This window comes from Maniola jurtina, chromosome 22, assembly GCF_905333055.1.
Source record: "Maniola jurtina chromosome 22, ilManJurt1.1, whole genome shotgun sequence".
Classification (NCBI taxonomy): domain Eukaryota; kingdom Metazoa; phylum Arthropoda; class Insecta; order Lepidoptera; family Nymphalidae; genus Maniola; species Maniola jurtina.
In genome coordinates, this window is record NC_060050.1 from 413,674 (window position 1) to 431,014 (window position 17,341).

The 17,341-nt window shown below is 35.9% G+C and overlaps 1 protein-coding gene across 1 annotated transcript in view; it reads right to left on the reverse strand.

The window, feature by feature from the left end:
• Positions 1 to 4,460: 4,460 nt before the first annotated feature.
• LOC123876721 (homeotic protein deformed) overlaps positions 4,461 to 17,341 on the reverse strand; it is a 77,356-nt gene continuing 64,475 nt past the window's right edge. Inside the window, exon 4 of the mRNA XM_045923029.1 lies at positions 4,461 to 5,426. Coding sequence (XP_045778985.1) covers positions 5,007 to 5,426 — 420 coding nt within the window. The 3' untranslated portion in view covers positions 4,461 to 5,006. The remainder of the gene's footprint in view (positions 5,427 to 17,341) is intronic.

The window sequence follows — 17,341 nt, forward strand, 5'->3', positions numbered from 1 at the left end:
TTTCATTTTCAAGTCGGACGTGTGCGCAAACCTTCCAAGGCGTTTGTTTAACGAACGCGGGACAAATCGACGCGTCAAAGCACCCATCTCTCTTTCCCATTACATCCCTCACATTTTTCGTCTCGCTTTAACTAAATAACGAACAACAAACATAATCCCCGAATAATGGCGAATGATGCCGATCCCGGATTATTTCGAATCATTTGTTCCCGGGATTTGTTCAAAATTGTTCAAATTGGGCGATGGCCCGAGAATTGATATTAGCAATTTACTTATTCATCAAAAAATTTAACATTCTTACCTATATTTTTTTAAATAAAAGGGGCTAAGAAAGCCAAAGAAGCCCAACTGATTTATTTTCTTTGTTTTTTATTTTTATTAAATCAAACCTGTAAGTATAGATCGTAGGAAAACAGTAGAAGTCTAAGCGCTGTATTGGCCTAAAATAATCAATAAATTCATAATTTTTTTACCTACATTTGTCGTGGTTTTTGTTAGGAAATTACTACATAGGACTAGGATGGTGGCAAAGACTAGAGAGGCACTCGATTATAATATACAGTGGTTATCATAGTGATATAAATAATCTACATTATTGTTACTTGTTATCATTGCGTGTTTTTCTCCACCAATAAACTTTAGAAAATTAGGTAGACTGTATCTAAATACTAGATAAGTAGGTAGGTAGATAGGTACCTACTACCTACTGTCAGCTTACACCATACCTAAACTTTCCTAAACGTCCACTTCTAAGTTGGCAACTTAGGTAAGATTAAAAAAATACGTCTACCTATTTACATTGTGGTAAAATAATTATTGAGAACTAGCTGATGCCCGCAGCTTCGCCCGCGTGGATTGGTCAGATCCCCTGCAGCATCAGGATTGAGGAGTTGGACTCCAAATTTTTTATGAAACAATGTCGCAAAGTTCCTCTATCGATTAAAAAAGAAATGACGCAAATCGGTTCAGAAATCTCGGAGATTTCGGTGTACATAGGTAGAAAAACACAACTCCCTTTTTGAAAGTCGGTTAAAAAAGTAGCCTATTTTACGCCCTGGTCAATCCTCTACTTGCCTGTGAAAGTCCCGTCAAAATCGGTTCAGCCGTTCCAAAGATTAGCCTTTTCAAACAGACAGACAGACAGACAGACAGACAGACTGACAGACAGACAGACAGACAAAAATTTTAAAAACGTGTGATTCAGTTATGGTATCGTTCAAATAACCATATGAGCTTAATATGAGGTAGTTATTTCGAAATTACAGACAGACACTCCAATTTTATTTATTAGTATAGATTTTATTGCTTTCTTGAAAATCGGTTAGAAAAATTGAAAATATACTAGTAATGACATCTGTCTTATTTCCATAACACTACTTCATAACTTAGGTTATGGTTCAGGAGGGAAATGACTGTCGGGTTTAAGCCACGCATCGTAGTTTTATTTAGAATCCAGAGATGGCGTTATAATCCGAAGCTATAAGCTAGTGTTTAACTTCATCAATAGATGGCGCTATCTTTGAAAAAAATTCAAGCCAAGTTGATTTAAAAGTTTTTTAAAAAACTTTTAAATAAATTAAACTACCTACGCATCCGTTGTTTACAATAAAAAAATAGGTAGTTAATATTTTATTTTATTGGTGGATATTTTGATATCTGAATCCTTACTTAATATTCATTAGGTACAGTTTACCTTGTGCGGTGAATACTACCTTAGTGATACCCGCGCAACCGCCAGTCCGTTGAGGAACAAACACAGGTTTTAGTGGGTGCAAGCCCCACATAACCACTCCGTTTCCCCTGACGGAAGGGTATGCGTTAGGCATTTCCTGTGTATAAAAAAAAAAATAGATAAATTACAGCTAACGCCCGCGATTTCATCCTCTTGTGGAATTAAGGCTATTTTTAAATCCTGAGGCAAATCTTTGTTTTCCGGGATAAAACGTATCCTATAGCCGTCTACGGGATATAATCTATCTCTGTGTTTTTCTAGATCAGTTCAGTAGTGGTACTATATTGTAAAGGTAACAAACAGACGAATAGACAGTACTTAGAGATACTTTCACATATTAATATATAAAACTTAGGATTTTGGATAAGTAATGATAAAGTAGCTAGATATTGTTAGTTGGTATTCGAGATGTTCGAAGTAGAAATAAAACACCCAAAATATGAAAAACTATTGTATTTTTCATTCCGATCTCCCTAACTCTAATCTACAGTACTTGCTCTCCGAAATCATCTAATATCAGCACTTCAATAAATAATTTACAATTTTCCATCTTATTTCTATAGGAAGCAAAATTATTCTTATCTGATATCGGTATACTATGTGTCAGCGACGCTAGACTAGAGACTTTTTGTCGCGCGATAAAAGATATTACTGCGACTTCGAGAATTTGTTCATAAAAATCATAAACAAGGAAAAACGATTTTCTATTCAATTTATATTTAGTCGTATAGTATTTTTTGCAAATTGTTGGAAACTGATCCTATTTTCAATTATAATAAAAACACGTGTACAGTTTACACGTGGCAGAAGTGAAACCTTCGGAAAACTAAACTTCGAGAGAGTGAGAAGAATGCAGATATCAGGAGTAGGATAGTGAAGATGTTTTATAGGTAGTCTAGTCTATGTAATGTTTGGCGGTTGTTAAACGAATAAAAGCTGTTTATATGTCGCTTGCAAAACTTCTCTAGCCTAATGTTTATGGTATTATAATATTATGTAGAGTTTTGAACTTTGTAGCAATCAAATAACGGTTACTCTATCGATATAAGTAATGATAATATTATGAAAACCTGGTCAATAAGATAAAATGTTTATTGGGCAGTGGGCACACCAAACTATAAATCAAAAGGTTTACTGGATAATATGACAGGGTACGTGTCTTCAAACATTCTTAGAAATACTTGTGTCGGTAAAATTATTTTCCAAGTTTTCTTAATTTTAATTATTTTGCTATTTAAATTAAACAGTAGGTAGGTAGTTCAGGTATAGCAGCAATATCATTATTTTTAAATAATTAAAAACCTGAGGAAAATAATACTTTTCAAATTGTGCTTTTTATTTCAAAATAAATAATCGACAACAAAATCTGATATATAATCTTAAAACTAAACTTTACACATTAAATATTACGTAATAAGCCAACACAGACATAATATTATTATTTATTTACATGAAATCGCACGAATTGGCATTTAAATAAAATACACAAAATTACGCTAAAATAACACATCTACATAGGCTCTCAGTACAAAAAAGATAAATTATACACAAGATAAAGTTGAAAACTAAAACCCGACTACGACCGTCTTAATAAACGCTGAAATATTGTAGTTAAATTGTTTTTCTGCCGTTTGGTATATTTTAATGAACTCAGAATTTTCTCCTCTTTCATTTGACATCCCACTCGATACAATAGCAAAAAACAAATTAGAGACCTCCACTTTTTTGATGTAACATTTTTCGTATAAAATGTAGCTTATGTCACCCGGAGCTTTACAACAAATCAATTGACACCTCATTCATCCAAATCGGCCCAGTAGTTTAGGCGCTACGGTGGAACACGCAGAATCTGGATACAAACACACATACATACAGACTGCTAAAATCATAACCCTTCCTTTTGGCTTTCCGCAGTCAGGTAAAAAAAACCTCTGCTAATTTCACACGTTTATTAAGTAGTAACTATAGTAACAGTATTGCACAAAAATCTTATCAAGCTTTTCACGAGATCTTAAATTAAAGTAGTAAATAATATCAAGTTAAATTTTTTATAACATTGCAATTGATCTTATAAAATACTGTTGCGTTCTAGTCTGTATAGATATTCTTTATTAAATACATATTTCGAGTAGTAAGTCTGTTTTTGTAATGAGTAAAAAGTCCTGCATTATTTTTTTCTTTCAAAATGTCGCTCGTCTGCAATGGTGTAGCGTTTAGTAATCAATAAGAAAAAAATATGGATCATTTTATAGGTAGGTATTATTCTTTTTGTTTAGAAATTGCAAAAAAAAATCTAAATCCTTAAAAAAACATTATAATATATATATATAAAAAATTATACTATTTTTATAATATCTATCTACTCGTATACATTTCGAAAGTCGACGACTGTTTAGAATTCGCCATTTTTTAATAATAAATCAATTGGCGCAAAAAAATGCGAGTTGGTTGTGTACTTTTTGAGTTTTTTAAAGATTTAGTGATGTGTGATTCATTCGAATAACAATCGCATTACTTATTCGATTGTTTAATTGAAGACGAATGAAATGAAAATTGGATGCAATTGATTTAGATTTTCATTTATTCATTCCGTGCGTTCCGCATTCGCAGACTTAAAAATCGAATGAATCGAACAACTGAAAAATCGATTGTCAATTTTTATTCGATTTGTTTTTTGTGAAGATAAATAATAATTTCATTCGATTGTTTCGATTCATTCGATTTTTTCGAACAATCGCCCATCGCTTATTAAAGCTGAGTGTCCGATGACCAAGCGGATCAAAATACGACATAAATTCCCGAACTTAATTAAAATTTTATTGAATCTCCAGCGTAACAAACCGAGCAAAATTAAATCACACACACGCTTACAAAAGTAACCTATCAGAGATCTTTCCGGGAGACTTACCATGAACCCTTATTCAATTCTTATTTTTTACACAGGAAGAAGATTTCCTAGTGCGCTAGGGAACACACTAACAAACAACCAGAGAGACAAGAAAGCGAGTTAATATAGCATTGTCATCCCGATTCAAATTATGTTTGAGATTTCAAGTTGCTAGCTCATAGGGAAGTTAGTTTAAAATCGAACTGACAAACGAACAGACCGATCGGAAAGCGAGTTTCAAGATTTTTCGTCTGGTTCAAAAAGTAGATCTTTCCAAGAAAAGTCTGCAAGAAAGACTATAATATAAGCATAATAAGATAGCAAGGCAAATTCATGGTAGGCCCCAGACCACAGGAACCTAACCTAAAATTAAAAATAAATCAAAATTCACATCTCTACCTCTCTAGAGTCATACTTCTCCTTCACTTCTTCAGGATTAAAACTTTTCACCGATACAGCCTCCGATAGATCTGTACTCGATAATTTATTCGTGATTTTAGTTATCGATATCCTACTTTCTATATCGTTCGAGTCGCATATCGATTCGAGGACAACCCCCTTTTCTACTCTTCTAGGTTTTGGTATATTTTGAGTTACGTTAGTTACTTTTTGAGTACTTCTTAATTTTTCGCTAAGGATTTTGTTGCAAGTTTTCTTGGACATGTCTAAAGCTAGAGGATCTTTGACTTCTTCTAACTTCTCTTCTGTGGCGGGTTTGTTCTGCTGCTTGATTTCCGCTACTTCTGCGTTCGACACGTTGTCCTTCTTCTTCCATTTCGTTCTTCTGTTTTGAAACCAGATTTTTACCTGGAAGTAAAAGAAAAATACTTTAGAATCGTTAAAATAGCTACCTATTAAAATGGTTTAAACAAACCTCAGATTTTTTACAGTAGGAAAGTAAAAAATGTTATTAAGTCAAAGTAACCATTGTACACTTTTTGATTGTCAATTGTTGAATTTGTAAGATAAATTATGTAATGGTGATAAATTTATTATTTACGTAAACTTAAAACTACGTGGGTTATATTGTGTAAGTACCTAAGTTAGTATTCACCTTATGTATTGCAGCAAAGAGTAGCTATTTTTTTTTTTGGTGTTTTGTGTTAATTTAATTAAGTTAGCGGTTTTTATCATTAAATTAAATGGTACTACCAAAGCCCTGAAAATGAATATGCAACGCACAAACTAACTAAAAATTCAAAAATACCAATATGTGCATAAATAATGAAACATCAACAATATCTGTATTCGAATGTATCCGTGTAGCAAATGCCTATACTGAATGATCAATTACTGTGACTAGGGATGGCAAGTTATATAAGTAAAATATATCGATAAAATATTCTTGGACCAAACCATTGATTGACTGAAAACATGGCAAGGGACTGAATTTTTTAGTAGGTACCTACTCGAAATGTACCTACTTGTGTCAGTCAATATAAAGGATAGTTGAAAAGGTAAGATTCAACATTCAAGATTTTTTATTTGCAGAAACATTTTTTACAATGACATGTTATTGAGTACATATTGTCCAGTAGAAATGTTTCACCCTACATAATCAGGCATGCAAAATTTGTTCAAAGTACATGTAATTAATAGTTAAACTATTCTTTGAATTTCAAAAATTCATCTATTGGGTTGGTAGCTGAAGGGACCAGTTATATTATACCTGTATTGTAGATCTGGGGACAGCTGGAACATTTAAGTTTACGTAATTAATTACTATTATTTATCATCTCTAAATTATCTTACAACAACTGACAGTTAAAAAGTGTACAATTATACCTAATTTGAATAAATTATTTGATTTTAATTTTGGGTACAAACTGTAGATATTAGATATATTATTGTATTTTATCATTGATAAAAATAGCCTTTTAGGTACAAATTTATTTTTAATGAAATTTCATTTTTAACTAAAGTTACTATAGTTATTTAAACGAACAAAATAATAGTTAATATTTAGCTTTCTGTAATGCTCGGGATTACAACTTCTCATGATATACATATACCACCTAATATAAACATTTATCGATAACTGATGTACAGATAATTAATCTGCCATCACTAATCCGCCCCGACACAATTAGCGCGGCTTTGACATGTTGCATATAACCGTTGTTCTCCCCCTCCCCCTCGCACCCCCTACATAAACACACGCTGTCCCGCTCTAACGCAGCACTAATGCGCAATCAATAATAATTATCTTCGTGTTTGCGACCAAGTGGATTGCATTGTGTTGTAATTTGAAGGTGTATTGAGGGTGACCATGAACTTTTGGTAAGAAAAACTGTGCCCAAAGTAATATTCACTACCTATATAATTATAATTGCGAAAGTGTGTTTGTTTGTTGGTTTAACGTTCAACTCAAACCGCTGGGTCTAGAATTTTTGAAGAAAGAAAAGAAAAAAAAAGTTTTTAAGGCCACACCTACCAGTTATACCTAACGGTTTGGTTATCTCAGTGCCTCTAATACTTGAGCATTAAAGCCAAAAGACCTCAAGCGAAAGAAGTGCCAGAATAAACTGACAGATTTTGTATCTAAGTTCTCACTATAAAGTACTTGGAAAGCCAGGAAAGAATTTAGAGATTTTTTTTATTTCACCTGCGAAAAGTCGAGCAAAAATTGTTACGTTAGACGGTCCCTTAAAATTCAGAAGTCATGGTCTCCCTACCAGTTCAGCAGCAGTAGACCGCAGGTCAAATGTCACGAGTTAGCCGGATTAATTTGCGAGCCAATTACCCGGAAGTGCGCCATCATGCGACACGGATCTGTCACCGGATGCTGCTATGAGCCTAGAAGCTTGATAATCCCACCACTGGGCAAAGATGATATTCGTATCACACTAATATTATAAAAGCGAAAGTTTGTATGTGTGTGTGTGTGTGTGTGTGTGAGTGTATGTTTGTTACTCCTTCACGCAAAAAGCACTGAACGGATTTGGCTGAAATTCGGAATGGAGATAGATAGTATCCTGGATTAGCACATAGGCTATTTTTTATCCCGGAAAATCAAAGAGTTCCCACGGGATTTTGAAAAACCTAAATCCACGTGGACGAAGTCGCGGGCGTCAGCTAGTTTTAACTATTTTTTGAATGCGGCCGATTTTTTAACCGACTTCAAAAAGGAGGTCCTCAATTCGTCAGAATCTTTTTTTGTAGGTTACCAGATTACTTGAAACGCCTGGACTGATTTGGATTTTTTTTTAGCTATAGGTGACTACATACAATCACTTTTCATTGAGAGTTTTAACTGAACAGTTAAAACAGACAGTAGAGAACTAGAGTGAAGAAAAAAAGAGGAATCTCTCAGTTTTGACTGTGGTTTTGATCCTGAATCGATATATCTGTCAAATATTGCTATATAGCCTCGACGTTTTGCTACAAGTTTTGCTAATTACGAGTATCTTGTACTGCGCTGACAGTAAAAACTGAGATTGTAAGGCAAAACTGTCAGTTTTGGACTGTAAGTTAAAAGCGATAAAACTAAGGGAACATTACCTATCTTCATAATAGTTTTTATAATCACAGTCAGTTAACTGTTCAGTCTAAACTATTAATGGAAAATGATCGTAGGTTTGTAGCCGCGATAACGATCTGTGATACTTAGACCTTGGAACATCTAGTTTGGACGAACTAGCACTAAACCAAGAGGTCGTCAAAAGTAGCATGTAAGCAATAGTTCACTCTGATAGTGGTTATAGTGTAATTAATTTTGAACGATAAGACACGCCAGTATTACCTTCCCAGTCATCCGCCTGCTCTATTTAATTACCCAAACACGACAGATAGCTCAGGCTTACGAAACATCTGTTAATAGTTATAGGAAGTGGCGAATATCGATATATCGAGGAACATCACACTTCACATCACACTATCACACTTCACGCTTCACACTTCACATCACACTATTCACACTGTCACATTAATAATATGATAAAGGCGAAAGTTTGTGTGTAAGTTTGTGTGTTTGTGTGGATTTCGAAAAACCTAAATGCACGCGGGCGAAGTCGCGGGCATCGGCTAGTAAGAACCTACCTTTTAAGTTAGTCAAGGAAAAATACAGTATATTAGGAAATTCCATTAGAATATTATATTATTAGAAAAATAGATTATACGAGGCGCTAGAATAGATGCTTTGTCGGAAGATGTATCTTACCAGATTTTTTTTCGATAAAAGATTTTTATCGATAGAAAAGTTTCGCCATCACTAAGCTTATATCCATTGAGATCGGAGTCGATGACTAAGGCTCGTTAATCTAACAATTATTCATTGAAGAGCCGACTTGCCATCTAGAGGGCCCAATCGATGTAGCCTCTCCTTGTCACTCTCACATTAATCTATAGCTGGAGTAAAAGAGAGAGGTTGTAATGGTTTATTAAAGATGGTTAAATCCACTCTTCCTTTCGATAACTACGTACCTAGTAAGTAGAAATATAATCCAACCAACTGATCTACCCTGGCTTTTATCATGTCACTCTCCTCTCAGAATGAGAAGGATTCCACCACGCTGGCCAAGTGTGGATTGGCAGAGTTCACACAGCTTTAGAACATTATGGAGAACTCTCAGGCATGCAGGTTTTGGCAAATGGCACATGGTTAGGCTATATGGAGTGGGCAACCTGGCGTACATCCGTACTAATATTATACGAATGTCTGTATGTCTGTTCATCTGCCAGACTTTCACAGCCCATCTGTCTGATTTTGATCTTTGCTACAGAGATAGCTTGCCCGCGACTTTGTCCACGTGGACCACACCAAACCTCCCCTAAGGTTTTGAGTTTTCAAAAATCCTTTCTTTACGAACGTTGACGTCATAATAGCTATCTGCATGCCAAACAGCTCGATTCATCCAGTAGTTTGAACTGAGCTGTTAGATCGGACTGTCAATCAGTCAGTCTCTTTTTAACCCCCGACCAAAAAAGAGGGGTGTTATAAGTTTGACGTGTGTATCTGTGTATCTGTGTATCTGTCTGTGGCATCGTAGCGCCTAAACGAATGAACCGATTTTAATTTACTTTTTTTTGTTTGAAAGGTGGCTTGATCGAGAGTGTTCTTAGCTATAATCCAAAAAAATTGTTGCAGCCGTTTAAAAGTTATCAGCTATTTTCTAGTTTTCTTGTAGAAAAGAAGGTTAGATAACCCTTAGGTTCATAATATTCAAGTGTCAATTGACAAATGTCAAGCTGTCAAGATGGACGTTGCCTAGATATACATAATTATTTATTTGAAAATGATTTGTCGGGGGTGTTGAAAATTTTTAATTTACACTTGTTTCTTTTATAAACAATGCGCCAATTGCTGTATATAACAAACACCTAACGAGTCTATACATTCTGTATAGTCTGTGTCAAAAATAATAGTTTACCCAGTGGTAAATCATCGATAATTTAAATTGGTATTCACATGTAATGCCTATTAACCAGCGTGCCTAATGAGCTGAAATAATGCTCTCAAATATAATGCCGACTCCCACCGATGTAGAGTGCAATTTATTATAACTACTGGATGTGACAAGTAATTAATTTCTTACTATCACCACAGAATAATAACTCATCATCATATAATTATATAAAACGAAAAGCTGATTGACTGACTGACTGACTGATTTAACAACGTACAGCTCATTCATTCAACGAACTTCAATAATTGTTACGCAATAAAGCTGAAACGGAGTAGGCACTAGGTACTGGTCTCCGCTGCGCTGTTGAAGCGGAGACGAATCCAATTTTACTAATATACGTATTATATTTAATTTGATTAAAAAAATAAAGTGTTCCTACTTATAATAGTAAAGAGAACCGCGTTTCTGAACGTTTCATTATGTGGTTTTTTAATAGTAAGAAAAAATGTATGTAAGTACGCCAACCATAGACCACAGTTCGTCACGTTCGAATTTTAACTCTTACAACGCTAGCGAGCAAAATTACCATTTTCCACGCAGATTTCAAAGGGCAAAGGAATCCTTTCCGAACGAGTGAGATGAATTTACTGTCGTGTCTATTCCAGTAACTGTACGTGCGACGTTTGATCGCTGAAACGTTATTACGGACGCAGTTAAACAGACGGATTACCCCCCGCAGTTATTCACGCTTCGTTATTATTCATTTGTTGAATACATTCCGGTTTGTGATTCAGTATTCGTGAATAAACATTAACATAACCAAATTTCATCAAAATCGGCCGTGAAAAGCTGTTCAGAGACAGACAGGTAGACACACTTTCGTATTTTTAATATTATAATTGACTAGCTAATGCCCGCGACCTCGTCCGCGTGGATAACACCAAACCCCCTTAGGGGTTGAGTTTTAAAAATCTTTTCTTAGCTGTCTGCGGAAGTCTAAATAGCTATCTACGTCCCAAACAGCCCGATCCGTAAAGTAGTTTGTGCTGAGCATCAATCAGTCAGTCAATCATACAGCCAGTCTGGCAGTCATCTTTTCCTTTTACATAATACTAGCATAAGCCCGCGACTTCGTCCGCATGGACTGCACAAATTTTAAACCCCCATTTTACCCCCTTAGGATTTGAATTTTCAAAAATACTTTCTTAGCGGATATCTACGTTATAATAGCTGTCTACATGCCGAATTTCAGCCCGATCCGTCCAGTAGTTTGATCTGGTTTGAATTGTGCGTCAGCCAGTCAGTCAGTCATCTTTTCCTTGTATATATTTAGATAGTAACACAGTTATTAGTATAATTAGAGTGTGACGTCACTTGGCGGCTTGATCAAAGGATTATCGTGCGACATAAGCTCATTACCCGGCTTAGCCCGCGCTCAGGCGAGTTAATTATTGTGACAATTACCTAAATTACATGCAAACTATATATATAGGTAACAGGTATACTATTTCACTGAGACGGTTGTGAGGAAGGCCGCGGGTTGCGGATGACAGCGACCTGATGTCTGACCATAATGTTCTCAAAGGTGTGTGAAGTCTGCCAATCCGCACTTGGCCAGCGTGGTACACCAGGACCAAATAGGCAAATCCTTCTTATTCTGAGAGGAGACCTCAGTGCTCAGTAATGAGCCGGCGATGGGTTGATGATGATGAAGTACCTACTAACTAAAGGTATAATGTTTAACTGACACGGTCGTAACTCGTGAGGAAGGGCGCGGGTTGCGAATGACAGAACTGACTGATCTCTGAAAGTTCTCCATAATGTTCTCGAAGGTGTAAGAAGTCTGCCAGTCCGCACTTGGCCCACGTGGTGGACTACGACCTAAGCCCTTGATCTCGGCTCCACTATAAGTGAGTAAGTAAGTAAATAGAGTAATTGAAATTCCGCGCATTGCCGAAGCGAGCTGCAGGTCAAATCCATGCTGTTTTTTTTTTTGTTTTTTTTTTTTTTTTAAAAAAAGAATATTAGCCATGTTAAATGACTAATATTCCCCTTTCCTCTCCAACTAAGCGTCAGGCTATTTATTGTTTACTTAATCTTCAATTGTATTTATGCTTTATTTATTTTGTAAAGGCAAGTCAAAAATTGACTGTGGGATTTTGTTATAAAAGACTATACCAATTCCCACAAATAAATTTTGGACCTTCCTGAGGCGGAGCGTAGGAGTCGTACAGGACAGAATTCTTAAAGCAACCGCTTATTTAGCTTGGATTCAGCAAGGTTTGTCAATCATGTAAACCTTGAACATAATAATGTATGAGCTAATACAATACACTGGAACAGTAATTACACGAACACTGAAGTGTAGTAGCGTGACGCGATCAAGGATTACGCTAAACCGCTTGACATAAGCGCATTAAGCGGCTTAGCGGCTTGCGGGAGCTTGATTACTATTACAGTTATGTAAACTTAAGTTATGTATGTCATAATATATAATATTATTATGTACAGGCATATGTTATAGTCGAAAGCTGAAATGCCGGCACAATGCGTATGCCTAGGCAGTCCACCAAAATGCCCAGAGCGCTTAGAGCTCGTTCATACAGGCTGCGTAAGCGTAGACGTAGAGCGTACCATTGCGTTGTAATATATGGAACTGTATGACACATGGCATACCGCTTGCGTTGCGTGAACGTTCACGTAGACGCAATGGGTGCAGTTACGTCTATGGGTTCACGCACGTCACTCTCTGATTTTATCATAATAAAATGTGACCCATGTTACTGGTCAATAATGTCGCTTTCTATAGATGAGAGAATTTTTTAAATCGGTTGAGTAGTTTTGAGTTAACCCTTTTTTTCTGTTGAAATTTCTCAGTCGGCTTGATTTCTTCCGACATTTTGAACAATTATCATCATAATATTTCAACAAATTAACACATGACAAAATTAAACTATACCTATAAACCTTCCTCTTAAATAACTCTATCTATTGATGAAAACCGCATCAAATCCGTTGTGTAGTTTAAAAGATCTAACTGTTCATACGTACCGACAGCGGGAAGCGATTATATTATTCTATACTGTAGAGATTTAGATAATGCAGTAAAAGCGTACAAAATGTAAATTTCCAAAAGCCACCATCACCCCAATTATACAGACAAACAAGTAGAATACCAGCTGCCTAAAGATTAAGAACATTACAAGATTGCCACAAGTCTTGTGGCAATCGTTTAATGTTCAATGACAATTAAAATTACTTGCGGATGTAAAGTAGATTAGATCCCATGTTTTTGAAAAATATAAAATATAAATATTAAGTATCTCTTGCTTTTATAGCCCCTTAGGTATAGATATATAGATTTGGTACAGGTCTCGCTAATTAGGAAAGCGTGTAATCAAATAAATCGGTGCGTGTGATCCACCAAGCCGCCGGCGATATTCGAAAAATACATTAATGTTTAAAGCAGTGTATATAGTGACCTCCATGGCGAAGTGGTGAGAGTGTGGTTATAAGTGGGAAGTCCCGGGTTCGATTTCCGCCATGTGTACTTACACACATTTTGCAAATAAAGAATGGCATTGTATTGTGATTGTATTGTATTATTAGGGTTCCGTACTTCAAAAGGAAAAACGGTACCCTTATAGGGTCACTTTGTTGTCTGTCTGTCTGTCAGACAGACACCTTTTCGCATTTATAATATTAGTATGGATTATCCCAGTATAGTACTTAAGGAAGCGGTGATAGCGTAGTGGTTAAGATTACTTGGCGCCTGGCGGCACGGCTTTGCCGGTAGGGTGATAACTCGCCACGGCCGAAGCCTCCCACCAGAGCGCTTACCACTGCGTCAAAGTTTTATACAAACAACCCTCGTCTGCGGTGACCGGCCTATTGATTTCCATTCATTTTAACCAAATGCAGTTTTAAGGTCCCTACCTACCTATTATAATACTAGATTATAGCCACGACTTCGTCTGCGTGGATTAAGATTTTTTAAGAGAAGAGGAGACCCGTGTTTAGTAGTGAGTCAAGTGATACACCAACACAAATAGATACAATATTTTAGTTTATCTGTTTTCCATAATAACTAGGTACCCTTGAAATGGGTGGTTTGACGTTAACCTACAGTCTGTGTTTATTCCCATTTGTTAGAGCAGCAGAGCTCTCAGCTCCACTCGAGAACTTGGCAAATAAACTGCTTGTAAATGCTACGCGTTTTAGCTAAATTGAAATATTGTGAAGTCTTTTAAATTCTTATCTATCAAGATTTAAGATTACTTATTTTATTATCCAGTAGAAATGTTTCACCTTACATAATCAGGCATGCAAAATTAGTACAAAGCACAATTCAATATGTAAGCTATTCTTTAAAATCACTTTAAAATTCATCTATTAGTAGGTATATGTAGAAAGTACCTTTCGATTAGACTTAGTTAATTGATATCGGACTTAGAATTATCACCACTACTTAATACTTTATTCCCTCGACTTGCTTAAAGGTAGAACAGTAAAAAGATAAAAGATAAAGAAGCTATCACACTAATATTATAAAGGCGAAAGTTTGTATGTGTGTGTGTGTGTGTGTGTGTGTGTGTATGTTTGTTACTCCTTCACGCAAAAACTACTGGATGGATTTGGCTGAAATTTGGAATGGAGATAGATAATATCCTGGATTAGCACATAGGCTACTTTTTATCCCGGAAAATTAAAGAGCTCCCACGCGGGCGAAGTCGCGGGCATCGGCTAGTTAAAAGATAAAAACCAACCAAGTGCGAATCAGTCTCGCGCACCGAAAGTTCCGTACTCAGGTATTTTATCCAACATTTTGCACGACAAATTAAAAACTATTAAACGCTAAAATATATAAAAATCTGTTTTAGAATGTGCAGGTAAATCCCTTTCATAATATGAAACCCCACTTGGTAAAATTATCTTGCTTTGAAAATTGAAAATACTAATTGTTTGTTCATGAATACATCTTAAATTTTTTTTTGTGATGTAACCACAAATTCACTGTTTTTGGATTTTTTCCTTTATCTTCATGTGTCTAGGTAAACGGGAAGTACCTACCCTATAGGTTTTCTTGAGAGACAGGACAGACGGACAAACAGACAGACCGACAACAAAGTGATCCTATAAAGGTTCTGTTTTTCCTTTTGAGGTACGGAACCCTAAAAAAGCCTTTTAAAAGACAAAAATTCAATTCCTGACTTCCATTGCCAAGTTGTAGCGATGTAGGAAGAGTGCGGTACGTACTAGCTGCTGTTAGTTACGTAGTAGGTAGCCAGCACATCGGAAGGGGAATAAATAAGTAATATCGCGCGATAACATCAAAGGCCCGAGTGATATGGGCTCCGGATGCTGCTCTTAGCTCTCAACCTCTCAATACACTAGGCTAAGGATATAGATGTACTGGAACTGGAAGAGAGTGAGAAGAGTTACATTGCTCTTGTATATTACATAATATATTGTACCTAACATGTCAAGTGCATGTCGTCACAATATTATGCGGACATGCTCGTACCTATACACTTTTACACAACTAACGACTTCATGTAAGTAATTTTCAATGAAAATGACACGACTACAATTAGTGATAAGTTAGTCAACTATTACCTACTCGTTAAGTTGTAAACGCTATGGACCAGATGATTATTAAATAAGAAAAAAAGAAACTTTTTTTTATTTGATCACTAAAACTACAATGCACATTACAATAAACCTGAAAAGTAATTGAATTAATCGACATATTATATTATAAGTAAAAATATATTAAATTGTGACCATATATTGCTATAACTATTAACAGCGCCGCGGCGAAGGAAAGCATCGTGAGGAAACCTGCATGCTTGATTTCTCCATAATATTCTCAATAGTGTGTAAAGTCTGCCAATCTGCCATTGGCCAGCGTGGTAGACTATGGCCAAGCCCTTCTCATTCTGAAAGGAGACCCGTTCTCAATAGTAAGCCGGCATGGGTTGATAGAGATGATGGTTATTACAGTATGTGATTACTAGGTACTAATAAGTACGCTCAAGAAGCGTCCTAAACTGCGCTCAGTAGTTTAAAGGCATTTCCAGTAAAATCTAGCTCACTACCTCAGCAATATCTGCAAGTTGCAAGTGTATGCGCTTGGCACGCCGGCAGCGCGGACTGGCAGTTGGCAGCAAACCAAATTATATATAAAGTAGACCGCTTAAGAGCAAGCGTGAGTGGCTTTTCTCCATACAAACGTATTCTCCTGTTTCCTTCGTGGATAATGTCTCTAGAGCAATGATTTTTTTCACAAAAATCTAGGTCTCATTAATGCGTGCCTGTATGTTTTCCTTTTTTCCAAAACATAATCACGAAAATAAATATGACAATCCGAAAACCCGAAAAAATCGCCAGTTTCAACCGTCAGGTTCAGACGACTGTTATACAAATTTGATAAGTTTTTAACAAAAAAGCAAAACATAGGAGCAAAGATATACTTTTCCTCTAAATTTTGGTATAAGAACCATCGAGATCTGTCCAGTTTTGAAGAAGGAAACAGCAAAATACGAAACGTCTTTTGGTCGAGGTTTTTGGTAGGTAAAATCAGCCTGAGCTGCAGTTGTCCCTTTCGCAGTTTACGGGGGCAGGTTGGAGGTGAGGGAGGGTAAAGCTTACACGTACACTAATAGGGAAGTGGCACTTGATCATATTTTTATCGATACTCTAGTGATGTACACCGATGTCGATACTTACACGATACAATGATTATTTTTATTTATTATCGTGTGATTGTAAGTATTATTTTTTATTGTTGAAGCAGGGTTGAGATACTTTATATCGCGATTGCAATCATTTATTTTTAACCGACTTCCAAAAAAGGAGGAGGTTCTCAATTCGTCGGAATCTTGTTTTTTAATGTATGTTCCCCGATTACTCAAAGACCCTTAGACCGATTGGGAAATTTTTTTTTTGTTTGAAAGGGTATACTGTGCAGGTGGTCCCATATGAATTTGGTGAAGATCTGATGAATTTCTTCGGAGATGGAGAACAGAACTCCTCAATGGATAAGAGCAAATTGCTCGCGATCAGTGTAATAGCTTAGTAAACAGTAGGCTTTAACTGGGCATAGCATATTATAGTACAGTGGGGCCACTAAAAGTTGTGAAATAAAAAAAAATCAAAAGAAAAATAAAACCGACTTCAAAAATCACACACACTAAAAAGTTAAAAATAATTTTTGTTTAGCTACACGTGTAATGTACCTACTACCTAGGTATGAAGGAGGGCGAGCTTCACTCTTGGATTTCTAATTTTGTTATGCTCGCTCGACTTCATACCTAGGTACATTACACGGGTAGCTAAACAAAAATTATTTTTTACTTTTTAGTGTTTGTGGTTTTT